This window comes from Telmatherina bonti (assembly GCF_933228915.1).
Source record: "Telmatherina bonti genome assembly, contig: scaffold_222, whole genome shotgun sequence".
NCBI lineage: Eukaryota > Metazoa > Chordata > Actinopteri > Atheriniformes > Telmatherinidae > Telmatherina > Telmatherina bonti.
The window spans coordinates 17,786-34,641 of record NW_027634744.1 but is presented as its reverse complement, the minus strand read 5'-3'; the positions used below and the strand labels follow the sequence as shown (position 1 = coordinate 34,641).

At 48.0% G+C, this 16,856-nt stretch overlaps 1 protein-coding gene across 1 annotated transcript; it reads left to right on the top strand.

Moving 5' to 3' along the window:
- Positions 1–6: 6 nt before the first annotated feature.
- LOC306774266 (uncharacterized protein) lies at positions 7–15,271 on the top strand (the record flags this gene model as incomplete). The annotated part of the gene is made up of 5 exons (XM_079264264.1): positions 7–264; positions 368–466; positions 14,778–14,904; positions 14,986–15,102; positions 15,178–15,271. Coding segments are annotated over exons 1-5 (575 nt in total), but the record flags the coding sequence as incomplete, so codon positions are not given.
- Positions 15,272–16,856: the final 1,585 nt, after the last annotated feature.

Sequence of the window (16,856 nt, the reverse complement as noted above, 5' to 3'; positions counted from 1 at the left end):
CACACCCACCTGCAAGCTGAATTTTGTTTTTTTTTTGATGAGCTCCGTCCACCACCAGCCCGCCCAGCACAGTTTGAAGAGGCTCATTGGCCAGAGGAACCAGAAAGTGGAGAAGGCGTTGGCCAGATGTCAGGGGGTGGGGCCAGTGGAGGCTTTGAGGAGGTGACACTACCAGAGCTGGAAGAGGAAGAAGAAGGGCACAAGATCCAACCAATAACAAGCCGGCGCCAAAAAAGGAAGATGGATTCCCACAGAAACTACAAGGTGGTTCGTTTTTTTTTTCTACCGTCTACTGTGATTGGTTGAATAAAAACTATTTATGTTTCCAGGACTGTGATTGGTTGATAGCGACTGTTTATGTTTCCAGGACTGTGATTGGTTGGCTAAAGATTGGCCATGTTTCTGTCACAATGCAAAGATTCGCAGACACAGGAGGAAGAGTTGTTCTCAATGCCATATCAACCAGGTATGTGGCAGTGTTTAACTTTAGTCTTGTAAATTGTGTTATATGACATTTCTTGTAGTAAGACAGAGAAAAAGTATTTATTTGCATGAAGAAGTTGGGGAAAAAAAGAGGGTACTTTATTTTTGTCGTACCACTAAAGACTTTTTCTAAAAACAGCATCACCATTCGTGGAGTAAGTAAAAATGATGTGTTGAGTTTCTATGGCCTCGATCTTGTTCAGTTGGAACTGACTGTCGGTCCTGATCCAGGTTTCAGTCATCTTTAAAAGGAAAATGGCTTATTAATTGTGTTCCATTTTAAACAAAAGTCCATCCATCCATCCATCCATCCATCTTCTGCCGCTTATCCGGAGTCGGGTCGCGGGGGCAGCAGCCTAAGCAGGGAAGCCCAGACTTCCCTCTCCCCAGCCACATTTGCCAACTCTGCGGGGGGATCCCAAGGCGTTCCCAGGCCAGCTGAGAGATATAATCCGTCCAGCGTGTCCTGGGTCTTCCCCGGGGTCTCCTCCCAGAGGGACGTGCCTGGAACACCTCACCAGGGAGGTCCAGGAGGCATCCTGACCAGATGCCCGAGCCACCTCAACTGGTTCCTCTCGATGCGGAGGAGCAGCGGCTCTACTCTGATCTCCTCCCGGATGACCGAGCTCCTCACCCTATCTCTAAGGGAGAGCCCGGCCACCCTGCGGAGGAAACCCATTTCAGCCGCCTGTATACGAGATCTCGTTCTTTCGGTCACGACCCACAGCTCATGACCATAGGTGAGGGTAGGAACGTAGATCGACTGGTAAATGGAGAGCTTCGCCTTCTGGCTCAGTTCCTTCTTCACCACGACAGACCGGCGCAGAGTCCGCATTACTGCAGACGCCGCACCGATCCGTCTGTCAATCTCGCGCTCCATCCTTCCCTCACTCGTGAACAAGACCCCGAGATATTTAAACTCCTCCACTTGAGGCAGGACCTGACTCCCGACCCGGAGAGGGCAATCCACCCTATTCCGGCTGAGGACCATGGTCTCAGATTTGGAGGTGCTGATTCTCATCCCAGCCGCTTCACACTCGGCCGCGAATCGCTCAAGTGAGAGCTGGAGATCACGACCAGATGAAGCCAACAGGACCACGTCATCTGCAAAAAGCAGGGACCCAATCCTGAGGCCACCAAGTCGGATCCCCTCAACACCTCGGCTGCACCTAGAAATTCTGTCCATATAAGTTATGAACAGAATCGGTGATAAAGGGCAGCCTTGGCGGAGTCCAACCCTCACCGGAAACAAATCCGACTTACTACCGGCAATGCGGACCAAGCTCTGACACCTGTCGTACAGGGACCGGACAGCTCGTACAAGGGGGTCCGGTACCCCATACTCCCGGAGTACCCCCCACAGGAGCCCCCGGGGGACACGGTCGAATGCCTTCTCCAGGTCCACAAAACACATGTAGACTGGTTGGGCAAACTCCCATGCCCCCTCCAGGACCCCAAAGAGGGTATAGAGCTGGTCCACTGTTCCGCGACCAGGACGAAAACCACACTGCTCCTCCTCAATCCGGGATTCAACTATCCGGCGGACCCTCCTCTCCAGGACCCCTGAATAGACCTTACCAGGGAGGCTGAGGAGTGTGATTCCCCTGTAATTGGAACACACCCTCCGGTCCCCCTTCTTAAAAAGGGGGACCACCACCCCAGTCTGCCAATCCAGCGGTACTGCCCCCGATGTCCACGCGATGCTGCAGAGGCGTGTCAGCCAGGACAGCTCCACAGCATCCAGAGCCTTAAGGAACTCCGGGCGGATCTCGTCCACCCCCGGGGCCTTGCCGCCAAGGAGCTTTTCGACCACCTCAGCGACTTCAGCCCCAGAGATAGGAGAGTCCACCCCTGAGTCCGCCAGCTCTGCTTCCTCATCGGAAGACGTGTTGGTAGGATTGAGGAGGTCTTCGAAGTATTCCTTCCACCGAACCACTACGTCCTGAGTTGAGGTCAGCAGCTCCCACCTCCACTGTACACAGTGTTGATGGAGCACTGCTTCCCCCTCCTGAGCCGCCGGATGGTGGACCAGAATCTCCTCGAAGCCGTCCGGAAGTCTTTCTCCATGGCCTCGCCGAACCCGCATGCCGCTTAGCCCGTCGGTACCCATCAGCTGCCTCCAGAGTCCCACAGGCCAAGAAGGCCCGATAGGACTCCTTCAGCTTGACGGCATCCCTCACTGCTGGTGTCCACCAACGAGTCCTGGGATTACCGCCACGACAGGCACCAACGACCTTACAGCCACAGCTCCGGCCGGCCGCCTCAGCAATAGAGGCACGGAACACAGCCCATTCGGACTCAATGTCCCCCGCCTCACTCGGGACATGTTCGAAGCTCTGCTGAAGGTGGGAGTTGAAGCTCGCTCTGACGGGGGACTCAGCCAGACGTTCCCAGCAGACCCTCACAACACGTTTGGGTCTGCCAGATCTGACCGGCGTCCTCCCCCACCATCTGAGCCAACTCACCACCAGGTGGTGATCAGTTGAAGCTCCGCCCCCCCTTCACCCGAGTGTCCAAGGCATGTGGCCGCAGGTCCGACGATACGACTACAAAGTCGATCATTGAACTGCGGCCCAGGGAATCCTGATGCCAGGTGTACATATGGACACTCTTATGCTGGAACATGGTGTTCGTTATGGACAATCCATGGCGAGCACAGAAGTCCAATAACAAAACACCATTTGGGTTCAGAGGGGGGGGACCATGCCTCCCAATCACTCCCCTCCAGGTCTCACTGTCATTGCCCACGTGAGCATTGAAGTCCCCCAGCAGAACAATGGAGTCCCCAGAAGGAGCACCCTCCAGCACTCCCCCCAAGGACCCCAGAAAGGGTGGGTACTCTGAACTGCTGTTCGGTGCATAAGCACAGACAACAGTCAGGACCCGTCCCCCCACCCGGAGGCGGAGGGAAACTACCCTTTCATCCACCGGGGTAAACCCCAACGTGCAGGCACCAAGCTGGGGGCTGATGAGAATGCCCACACCTGCTCGGCGCCTCCCACCATGAGCAACTCCAGAGTGGAAGAAGGTCCAGCCCCTCTGGAGGGTTCTGGTTCCAGAGCCCAAGCCATGCGTCGAGGTGAGTCCAACTATATCTAGCCGGAACCGCTCAACCTCGCGCACAAGCTCAGGCTCCTTCCCCACCAGAGAGGTGACGTTCCACGTCCCTAGAGCCAGCTTCTGCAGCTGGGGATCGGACCGCCAGGGTCCCCGCCCCTTGCTGCCCCCCAGCTCACACTGCACCCGACCCCTACGGCTCCTCCCGCAGATGGTGAGCCCACGGGAGGTGGGGCCCATGTAACCCTTTCGGGCTGAGCCCGACCGGGCCCCATGGGCGAAGGCCCGGCCACCAGACGCTCTCGTACCCCACCTCCAGGCCTGGCTCCAGAGGGGGGTCCCGGTAACCCGCGTCCGGGCAAGGGAACATTTCTGCCCAGGTTGGTCGTCATCATAGAGGTCGATTTTAAACAGAAGTATTTTATACAAATCATAAATATATTTGCTTACAATTATGTCTAAAATATGAACTATAATAAACAGTGATGTCTATGATCTGCTCTATTCAACTATCAGTGTTTGCATTCTGCAAGTGTGGAACTGAAAAGAAAACAAGTTCATTTCAATTCAAATGTTATTGTGCTAAACAATATGGCACATAAATATTCTCCCGAAGCCCTAATGACAGGAAGTATGGGAATAAAGTGCTTCAGGTGTAAGCTAAAGATAGTTAACACTAGCTCACCTTAACCTTACTGAAGCTCTTTGAATTTCCAACACATTTAGTAATAATGATTTAAACATAGAATAATGAACAATGGAACCCGGAAACTGGACCGATTAAATCATTTGATTCCTCCAAAAACAATTCAACCAAACATATGTCAGCAGAGATGGGAGGTTGTGCCACCATCAGGTCATCTCCATGTCATGTGTATGTTGTAGGATGTTGCCTGCTGCATGATTAGGTTCAGCTGATGTGCGTAGCAGTGGACGGAATGAATCATTACTGGCCATATGCCTGGCAATAAGTCTGGCCTTCTGTCCGTCTGGGAGGACGGTGTGTAGCCTCTGGAGGACGGTGTGTAGCCTCTGGAGGACGGTGTGTAACCTCTGGAGGACGGTGTGTAACCTCTGGAGGACGGTGTGTAGCCTCTGGAGGACGGTGTGTAGCCTCTGGAGGACGGTGTGTAGCCTCTGGAGGACGGTGTGTAGCCTCTGGAGGACGGTGTGTAACCTCTGGAGGACGGTGTGTAACCTCTGGAGGACGGTGTGTAGCCTCTGGAGGACGGTGTGTAGCCTCTGGAGGACGGTGTGGAGCCTCTGGAGGACGGTGTGTAGCCTCTGGAGGACGGTGTGTAACCTCTGGAGGACGGTGTGTAGCCTCTGGAGGACGGTGTGTAACCTCTGGAGGACGGTGTGTAACCTCTGGAGGACGGTGTGTAGCCTCTGGAGGACGGTGTGTAGCCTCTGGAGGACGGTGTGTAGCCTCTGGAGGACGGTGTGTAGCCTCTGGAGGACGGTGTGTAACCTCTGGAGGACGGTGTGTAACCTCTGGAGGACGGTGTGTAGCCTCTGGAGGACGGTGTGTAACCTCTGGAGGACGGTGTGTAACCTCTGGAGGACGGTGTGTAGCCTCTGGAGGACGGTGTGTAGCCTCTGGAGGACGGTGTGTAACCTCTGGAGGACGGTGTGTAACCTCTGGAGGACGGTGTGTAGCCTCTGGAGGACGGTGTGTAACCTCTGGAGGACGGTGTGTAGCCTCTGGAGGACGGTGTGTAACCTCTGGAGGACGGTGTGTAACCTCTGGAGGACGGTGTGTAGCCTCTGGAGGACGGTGTGTAACCTCTGGAGGACGGTGTGTAGTCTCTGGAGGACGGTGTGGAGCCTCTGGAGGACGGTGTGTAGCCTCTGGAGGACGGTGTGTAGCCTCTGGAGGACGGTGTGTAACCTCTGGAGGACGGTGTGTAACCTCTGGAGGACGGTGTGTAGCCTCTGGAGGACGGTGTGTAGCCTCTGGAGGACGGTGTGTAGCCTCTGGAGGACGGTGTGTAACCTCTGGAGGACGGTGTGGAGCCTCTGGAGGACGGTGTGTAACCTCTGGAGGACGGTGTGGAGCCTCTGGAGGACGGTGTGGAGCCTCTGGAGGACGGTGTGTAACCTCTGGAGGACGGTGTGTAACCTCTGGAGGACGGTGTGTAGCCTCTGGAGGACGGTGTGGAGCCTCTGGAGGACGGTGTGGAGCCTCTGGAGGACGGTGTGGAGCCTCTGGAGGACGGTGTGGAGCCTCTGGAGGACGGTGTGTAACCTCTGGAGGACGGTGTGTAACCTCTGGAGGACGGTGTGGAGCCTCTGGAGGACGGTGTGTAGCCTCTGGATGACGGTGTGTAACCTCTGGAGGACGGTGTGTAGCCTCTGGAGGACGGTGTGTAGCCTCTGGAGGACGGTGTGTAACCTCTGGATGACGGTGTGTAACCTCTGGAGGACGGTGTGTAACCTCTGGAGGACGGTGTGTATCCTCTGGAGGACGGTGTGTAGCCTCTGGAGGACGGTGTGTATCCTCTGGATGACGGTGTGTAACCTCTGGAGGACGGTGTGTAACCTCTGGAGGACGGTGTGGAGCCTCTGGAGGACGGTGTGTAGCCTCTGGAGGACGGTGTGTAGCCTCTGGAGGACGGTGTGTATCCTCTGGATGACGGTGTGTAGCCTCTGGAGGACGGTGTGTAACCTCTGGAGGACGGTGTGTAACCTCTGGAGGACGGTGTGTAACCTCTGGAGGACGGTGTGTAACCTCTGGAGGACGGTGTGTAACCTCTGGAGGACGGTGTGTAACCTCTGGAGGACGGTGTGTAACCTCTGGAGGACGGTGTGTAGCCTCTGGAGGACGGTGTGTAACCTCTGGAGGATGGTGTGTAACCTCTGGAGGACGGTGTGTAGCCTCTGGAGGACGGTGTGTAGTCTCTGGAGGACGGTGTGTAGCCTCTGGAGGACGGTGTGTATCCTCTGGATGACGGTGTGTAACCTCTGGAGGACGGTGTGTAACCTCTGGAGGACGGTGTGTAACCTCTGGAGGACGGTGTGTAACCTCTGGAGGACGGTGTGTAACCTCTGGAGGACGGTGTGTAACCTCTGGAGGACGGTGTGTAACCTCTGGAGGACGGTGTGGAGCCTCTGGAGGACGGTGTGTAACCTCTGGAGGACGGTGTGTAACCTCTGGAGGACGGTGTGTAACCTCTGGAGGACGGTGTGTAGCCTCTGGAGGACGGTGTGTAGCCTCTGGAGGACGGTGTGTAACCTCTGGAGGACGGTGTGTAGCCTCTGGAGGACGGTGTGTAGCCTCTGGAGGACGGTGTGTAACCTCTGGAGGACGGTGTGTAGCCTCTGGAGGACGGTGTGTAACCTCTGGAGGACGGTGTGTAGCCTCTGGAGGACGGTGTGTAGCCTCTGGAGGACGGTGTGTAACCTCTGGAGGACGGTGTGTAGCCTCTGGAGGACGGTGTGTAGCCTCTGGAGGACGGTGTGTAACCTCTGGAGGACGGTGTGTAGCCTCTGGAGGACGGTGTGTAGCCTCTGGAGGACGGTGTGTAGCCTCTGGAGGACGGTGTGTAACCTCTGGAGGACGGTGTGTAACCTCTGGAGGACGGTGTGTAACCTCTGGAGGACGGTGTGTAACCTCTGGAGGACGGTGTGTAGCCTCTGGAGGACGGTGTGTAACCTCTGGAGGACGGTGTGTAGCCTCTGGAGGACGGTGTGTAGCCTCTGGAGGACGGTGTGTAGCCTCTGGAGGAGCGCTGAGCTCATGGTGTCCGCGGAAGCATTCTGGATGTTCATGAACTCGAAGAACCGCTCCTGTATTTTGCTGCCATCTATGTAGCGCAGTACGAGCACCAGCTGACAGTGGGTGGAAATGTCAGTCGTTTAATCGGCTTGAATGGCAACACAATCTGCCTTCTTCACTTCCTCCACGATGTAACTCCTCACCACGGACAACATGCAGTCCAGTAGCTCATTCTGGACCGTCTTCCATGTCCCTTTAAACACAGTCGCCATCTTCAGGTGCTCCTCAAGCACGTTATCCAGGGAGGCAACGAAGTCTACCAGCCCCCATAAAACACCGAGGTTTTCAGACGAGTCTGTCTCATCATGTCCAGGCAAGGCCAACTCAAAAGCGCCACAAAACTTACCACAGTCAATTATTTTGGATAAAACATGTCTGTTTTTATCCACGTCCTCATTGTGTTTCCTCACCGCCAGTCTGTGACCGTAGCTATGTTCTGCCTTCCCAACATGGCTAGTTTCACAGAGTTGTCCATGTGTGCTCTGGTATTTTCCTGTTTTTTAATTTTCTCAGACAGATGCTTCATATCCCTCACTCCCGTAACGGTCCAGGCGGGATCTGTCCCAGACGTTTTAAAAAGCAAGCATGGGAAACAAAATAAAGCGTTAGCATAGCTGCATCCAGCTAGCCAAGCCTTTCTGGTGACCAGTTATGGGAGAATCCTCTCACATAGTTTAAGGTTTTCCCTTCTCGCTTGCTGACTGTCTGATGTTGAGGTCAGGTTGATCCGGGTTCAGCTCTTTTATCTGAATCTTCTCCATCAAAGTTCTCCTCTCAAATGGGTTTTGAAGGAGAGATCTGACAGAGTTAATGCTAGTTCCTACAGTTTCCATCGTGCAATCGTGTGAAAAATGGCGTCTGTTGAGTGTCATCCAACTGCATAAATTCAGGCTTGGGGCGATAAAATTGTCGTCCTTCAGGGAACTATTTGGACCACGCTGATAGGCTAAATTTGCCGGCAATATGATTATGCGATTGGCTAATGTGCTGCAAAACCCCACCTCCTCAGGGCGATTTTTCGATCGCCCCAAAGCTGGACCTGACGCATATAGACATGCAGTAAAAACACATTTTAAATAAAACTTTTTCTGTTAAAAATATATCCATTTACACCAATTTCTTGACGTTTTTGCAAAACTCTTATGAACAATGCTTCCTGCTGGGAGCTGCCTGGGAGGGCGGCGCCCTCTATTTGCCAGCCGCCCCTGGAAGTAGTTTGTATCTAATAGACTCTCTGCTGACATTATTTCTTTATCTAGCCTTTATTACCTTTCCATGACAGGACTTCATCTCTGTCTGCCTCTAACCAATCCTGATCATATACTGGACTATTTTTACTTAAAATACAAAGGATTGTTCCCTTCTTTTTTCCATACTCGATGCTGTAAGGTGGTGGCTCACCAGCTGGCCAAGTTTGAATAAGACTAGCTGGATTCTAGACTTTTTGCTGAAGCTAATCTGCATTAAGAGGCTTTCTCTCAAAGAAAGATTTTTCAAAACTTGTCCGGAAAGATGATGGATATAGAAGTAAAAGGAGGAAGTAAATTGTTAGTTCTTGACCAAAACAACTCTACCATGGATACAAAATAAGAAGCAAGTGAGAGCTAATACACAGCGAACAAATGCAGAATAGCTACCAAAAAGAATCGTTTCATATTCCTGTTCTCCCTGGAATTTACTGAGAGCAATTTTTAAAAAAAAGTCACTTCACCCTGATATCAAAAGAATCCAAACCTGATGATCTGAACAACTTCCCATCCTCGCATGGCAAAAGACAGTGGATAAAAGCAAACAGCTGTAGGAATAGATTATCTATCAGCCACAAACTGTAATCATAACCTTTCTGCACTTACCGGTGTGATCGACCAGATAAAACTAAGTGTTGTTTCCCTGCAGATGCAGTCTCTGACATGAAAGACAGTGTTGTGGCTGTGCACCTTGCTCTGAAACGGATTGTTTTAAATGTCAGAGTAAATTATGCTGCAAAACAATCAGAGATCATAAACAAGTTGGGGTTTTTTTTTAACTGCGTGGATCCTGAGATCTTATCTAGTGTTGGGGCTAGATAAGATCAGATACTGCATTACAGTAACAACTTTTTTTTTTTTTTTTGTACGTGGGAGGAGGGGGGTGTTAAAGTAAAATAATGCACTATACTGAAAATATCAGTTACAAAATTACTTATCTATAGTGCTGCTCTTTCTGGCGTTAGTCGTGATGCGTTTGTCCTGTGTTGAAGTTCTAAATTTGTTTAAACGCTGCCTTCGTGGGCTGTGCATGTGTGTCCTTACCGGACATTTTGCCATATAGTTGGATTTGAGTGAGGTTACTACTCGCGTGTCCACTTCTAGACCTCATACACTAAAATAAGATGGCTTATAAGTTGTTGGAGTTTTTATTCTACTCAAATTCTTTTATTTGGCTTTATGGTTCAGTGTAAGGATCTCTTCCTGTTACATCAGCTGCTGTGTGAAATCATTCTGCTATCAAATCAAAATCAAATCAAACTTCATTTGAATAACCCTTTTCATACAAAAGCATCAAAGTGCTTAAAAACATTAAAATAAAAAACATTTTCACACTTGGAAAAACACACACACACGTTACCCACACAGGCACACAACCCAACCCTTCCATGACCATTCATTCATTCATTCATTCATTCATTTTCAAACCGCTTATTCCAATTCAGGGTTGCGGGGAAGCTGGAGCGTATCCCAGCTGGCTTTGGGCGACAGGCAGGGTACACCCTGGACAGCTCGCCAGTCCATCGCAGGGCCACACAGAGAGACGAACAACCACTCACGCTCACACTCATTCCTAGGGGCAATTTAGAGTGACCAATTAACCTAACATGCATGTCTTTGGATGGTGGGAGGAAGCCGGAGAACCCGGAGAGAACCCACGCATACACGGGGAGAACATGCAAACTCCACAAAGAAAGGCCACTGACCAAACCAGCCAAGGATCGAACCAGTGACCTTCTTGCTGTGAGGCCACAGTGCTAACACTGCGCCACCGTGCAGCCCTCCTTCCATGACCATTCATGCCAAAATAACAACTAATAACTTCAGTATTCTGTCTCTATATCTGGCTTGACACTGCTGTGAGGAAACAACATTTGGGGAATCCGTCCATGTCAGGAGCCGCCCCAGGAATCACCAACAGAGATACAGTTACTGGGGTCCACACTACGGCCATATGGTTGCAGTGTAGAACCCCTACAAACACCCCGCCACAATGACCCTGTTGGTCAAACAGGTGCAGCCCCCGACACGGAGGTTCCCTATGAGGAAGAAGAAACACTGAAGCTAAAAAGATCAAATAAAGACACACAAGATAAAATACCTAAATCAACAATACTGTAAAACAATAATGAGAACAATAAGATTAAACCTAAGTAATGTGTAAATACATAAAAAGTACATAAAATTTGTCATAAAATTAGGCAAGACAATGATATATAATAGATAAAGGTCAATAAAAAAAAAACGTAAATGTTTTAACATTTTTTAACTTAAAACAAGGTCAGATAAGTAAGAAAGTCCAAGACCATTAAGACATTTGTAAATGACTAAACAAACCTTAAAAATCAATCCTGAAACGCACGGGGAGCCGATGCAGCAATTTTAAAACAGGTGTAACATGTTCCCGCCCCGTGGTTCTTGTCAGAACTCGTGCCGCCGAGTTCTGGAGTAACTGGAAGAAAGATCAGCGAGCAGGGAGTTAGAGTAATCTGTTCTACTAGAAATAAAAGCATCAGCACCTCTGTGCTGGCAGGAGAGAGAAATGGACGACTCTGGCAATTCTTTTTTTTCTTTTTTCTTTGTTCTTGTCCAGCATTTAAGCAGGCAAAATGGATTTTCTGTATGCTGTGTTCTGCTGGGAAAATTTACTTTGCCAAGGGAAGCATCATAGATAAAATGCTATAGATAAGAAAACTACAAAATAAATAAATGTAACTCTGTCAAAGTGTCTCTTTTGGGTCACTATGCCAGTTGCAACCCCGGATAAAGGAGGAGGGTTGGGCATGCATCTAGCAATTCCACACAACCTTTGACAAAGCAGGACGGCTGTACCTCAGGAGGAAGAGCAGTTGTCCTTCAACTGGAAAGTTGGGGGATCGACTCATACCCTGTCGGGGTATGAGTGTATGGGTGAATGTGACAAGTAGTGTGAAGCGCTTTGGGTGGTCTGCATGACTAGAAAAGCGCTATAGAAGTACAAGTCCATTTACCATTTAGGACAGAGCAGATTTATACAATGTGAGTCTAATGGTATTCAAAATGATTTGTCAAAGTGATTGCCAAAAACAATAACCAATAGAAAAAGTTTATTCATAGTACTAAACATATGGTAGTTTTGACTCACCTTTTGTTTCTCTCACAATATTATTCTCTCTCTCATACTCTCTCCTACCAGGGTCATTACATTACATGCAAATTGCCAATCATGCAAATTAGGCAATAATGTCATTTAGTAACTTCTAGCGACTTTTAAAACAGCCAATAGCTACTTTCTTTACTGGGGAGTTGGCAACAGTAATTCTGACAGGCACTTTGGTGGAGAGGAGCACTGTACCTCTGTGAACCCTCCAAACTCCTCACCGCTGAGAGAACACTATAAGAGATATCCAAATAATTCTTTCACCTTGTGCAGCAGAAGGCTTTGTGGAAGATATAGGCATAATTTATGTTATCCTACTGTAAACACAATTTAAAAGGTGGCAAGTTAAAAACAGGGGAGTGAGGAAATGCAGTTGCGCTTTATATTATGGAATTCAAATGGGAGAAAAAGTAGATCTTTGGTCCTTTGGAGGGCCATAGCTCAAAATCGGTTTGTCTCACCTATTACATGCTTGGACTGAGTTGAAGCCCAGAGGGTTTGCAATGTTTAGATGTATAATATGTTTGTAGGAGAAACGCAGAAGGAGTAGGAAGAATTGGTTTTTTGAGGTACACAAAGTTGAAAAGTTAGTGAAAGTAGAGTGAGAGCAAAATGCAAAACTATTCATTTTAAAAGGGCCCAAAACTGCGACTACAATGTGAGACAGTTTGAGTAAACTTTTTTTTTTTTTTTTTATCTACTTGAGCATGTTCGGCCAATAAATTTGCTGATACTACCATAAAATACAGATATGAGCAAAGAAGTGGAGCAGAGAGAAGGGCTGTGAGCGTCATTGTAGCTAAGACCTTATGAGCTAACCCAGAGCAAACTGGAGCTAACAAGTTAATGGAGGTAGTGAGGCTAAAGCTAAGGTGTGCTGTTAGCTGGCTGAAATCTGCGCTTGTGCTACACTCAGCCTTCTTGCCGGTGGATACCTGTAAATCCAAAGGACACTCCCCTAATCACGCTGAATTTCAAGATGAAATTCATGAAGGTAAATGTGACCTATTAAATCTACATTTTATTAGCAAGTTGTTAGCATGTTTATTACTGCTGTGAGGTTGGCACTTGTGTCTTGGCTTCACCATAAACTGCGGGAGGTCACCGCTCAGTTTCACCAAACACAAACATGATCAATGATGGTGAAGAGGATTATCAGCGCTAGTAAATCTCTTGCTCAAGAGCAGGCAGATGCTGTTGATGAATGACTCAAACAGGAAATTTCTGTTTTTTTGAAATGCAAATTCTGCTGTCGATACCCACAACATGTGGGGGAATACAACATTTAACTGATAAAACAGATAAAACTGGCCCCACACAACTAAAACAGGACACTGCTTAAACATAGTGCCAGTGCTAATCTGAAACAAAATGCGCTGTGACCTGTGTAAAGAAAATGCAACTTCACTTCCAGGCTCTACTCTGACCATCTCCTGGATGACAGAGCTTCTCACTGTATCTCACCGTATCCGAACAACAGAGGAAAAGAGTCTGGTGGTGGTTTAGTCCCACGTAGTCATGGTAACGCTAGGTGTCTTCCACTGGGAGAGCGTAACTGTGGAGAGGGAGTGTAGCTCTGGATGAAGGAGTGAAGGTAGACAGGAGACATTTGACTTATTGGTCAATCCTCAGTCCTGATACTGCTGGACCAGATCCACTGGTCTGTCCTCAGTCCTGAGCGTTACCATGACTACGTGGGACTAAATCAGCAGCCAGACTCTTTTACATTGTAGTTCTATGATGGTGGAACGACCTGCCTAAACTCTGTCCAATCCACAGAGTCCTGATGTGGTATTAAGCTGAAAACTCAGCTGTTCAAGCAGCATTTCTGCTCTCAATCTATATTTGTCAAAGGAGTTGGAGAAATGAGTCCAGTTCTTTGCAACAAATGCTGTGGGATTTATTATTTGTATTTTAACATGGGGAATATGGGGGGTTAGGGAAAAAACCTGTAGCACTACCTGAAAACATTTGCGTCCAACCCGTCTTGCAACAGTCCACCAGCACCTTCCTATCATGTCCTCTACTGTCTGATTTCATGCTTGTGTTGTTCTCACACTCACATGAAGTCACTTTGGAGCTTTTGCTAAATGAATAGAATAGAATTGCCCTGACAGTGTATTTTGGATCATTGTCATTCTGAAAAACCCAACCAAGTTTCATCTTGAGTGCTTTTGCTGATGGAAAGGGGATTTCCCTCAACTCTCTCGATTCATGGCCCAGTTTGTTCTTTTGTTTACACAAATAAGTTGTCATAGTTCTTTTGCAGAAAAAGTCCGAAAGCATAATCTTTCCACCCCTGTGGAAAACAGTAGGCATGGTGTTCTTCAGATTCAACTCAGTATTCTTTCTACAAACACAAGTTGTTTTATTACCAGAAAATTCTATTTTGGTTTCATTTGACCCTATGACATTCTCCCAGTCCTCTCTTAGATCATCCAAATGCTCTCTAGAAAAATGAGATAGGTCTGGACATGTCCTGGTTTAAGCAGGGGGGTATTTCTGACTCTTCAGGATCTGAGTCCCTGGTGGTGTAGTGTGTTACTGATGGTAGCCTTTGTTACTTTAGCCCCAGCACTCTGCTACAGAATTCATACAGCTCCTACACAATGGGAGGTCACCCTAGTCCTGGTTAAATGTAGACAGTGGAAAATTATGCAGATTACCAGAGAACTGCACGCTAGGAACACGTTGCAGCCATATCTAAACAGATGTATTGCTAATATTTGTAAGCCTAACCTAAAAACTTCTTTATGCTTTCATATGAATGTAAATGGGGACATCCATTTCTAACTTATACATTCTACTTTGCCGTTTTATGTCCATGCATCTTTTATGTTGACATTTACGTTAAATCGATTCATCCATGAATGGGCTGTGTTGAGTTCAGAGGTCACTTCACTGTTCTGACACTGGTTGGCTTGGTAGGTTCCATAGTCTCGATAGTTATTACAGCCCCAAAATGCAAAAAAGATCCAGAAACAGATCAAAGCTTCTGTCCATATGTTTATCCATCTTTGCATGAATAATAAATGGGCCTTAGGTAACACCCACTTGACTCATCTCTTTTCAGACCTCATCAGGCGTGTCCGGAGCCATGAAAAGTCTTGACACTTTATACTCCCAGATAAGCCAAGTTCATGATGACTCAGCTGACAAAAACCTTGATGTGAAAGAAAGTGACTTGAGTTCACAACCAGGTGTGTGACATCATCATCATCAGCTCCTGATATCACTTCAACAAATGTCACGTCGGCTTAGGTATTTACCTGTCTTGACAGATAAGAGGACTGCATCGTGGGAAGCCTCATTTCCTCTTCCTGAGAAGGACATGGAGGGGGAAGACGATGATGATGAGGATGACAAAGAGGGTGATGAAAAGGAAAAGGGGAAGAGTGGTGAGAAAGATAAGAATACACCTATGAAGAGTGCAAGAGATGGTATGCTGAATACCAACTCCTCCTCCCCCTCAGCTCCCCCTCGGCCCAGTCCTCCTCCAGAACTTCCCGTCTGTGCCAAGAACATTTCACTGACAGCAAGTGGAGAGAAAGTCATCCTTTGGACCAGGTACACCATGTCAACACCATTACAACACCATTACAACACCATTACAACACCATGTCAACACCATCTCTACACCATCTCTACACCATCTCTACACCATCTCTACACCATGTCTACACTATTTCTACACCATCTCTACACCATGTCTACACCATGTCTACACCATATCTACACCATGTCTACATCATGTCAACACCATCTCTACACCATCTCTACACCATGTCTACACTATTTCTACACCATCTCTACACCATCTCTACACCATGTCTACACTATTTCTACACCATATCTACACCATGTCTACATCATGTCAACACCATGTCTACACCATCTCTACACCATGTCTACACTATTTCTACACCATCTCAACACCATGTCTACACCATGTCTACACCATCTCTACACCATGTCTACACTATTTCTACACCAAACTCTACACCATCTCTACACCATGTCTACATCATGTCAACACCATGTCTACACCATATCTACACCATGTCTACATCATGTCAACACCATGTCTACACCATCTCTACACCATGTCTACACTATTTCTACACCATGTCTACACCATCTCAACACCATGTCTACACTATTTCTACACCATGTCTACACCATCTCAACACCATGTCAACACCATGTCTACACCATCTCAACACCACGTCAACACCATGTCTATACCATGTTTACACCATGTCAACACCATCTCTATACCATGTTTACACCATGTCAACACCATCTCTACACCATGTCTATACCATGTTTACACCATGTCAACACCATCTCTACACCATGTCTACACCATCTCTACACCATCTCTACAACATGTCTACACCACGTCTACACCACGTCTAAACCATGTCTACACATGTCTAAACCATGTCTACACCATGTCTACAGCATCTCTTCACTATGTCTATACCATGTAAACACCATATCTACACCATGTCTACAGCATCTCTTCACCATGTCCATACCATGTAAACACCATATCTACACATGTCTAAACCATGTCAACACTATTTCTACACCATGTCTACACCATGTCTACAGCATCTCTTCACCATGTCTATACCATGTAAACACCATATCAACACCATGTCTACAGCATCTTACTTGCCAAATAACACTACTTACCATATAGTGTTATACTTACCATATAACACTATGTCAACACCATGTCTACACCATGTCTACATCATGTCTACACCATGTCTACACCATGTCAACACCATGTCTACACCATGTCTACACCATCTCTACACCATGTCTACATCATGTCTACACCATGTCAACACCATGTCTACACCATCTCTACACCATGTCTACACCATATCAACACCATGTCTACAGCATCTTACTTGCCAAATAACACTACTTACCATATAGTGTTATACTTACCATATAACACTATGTCTACATCATGTCTACACCATGTCTACATCATGTCTACACCATGTCTACACCATGTCAACACCATGTCTACACCATGTCTACACCATCTCTACACCATGTCTACATCATGTCAACACCATGTCTACACCATGTCTACACCATGTCAACACCATGTCTACACCATGTCTACACC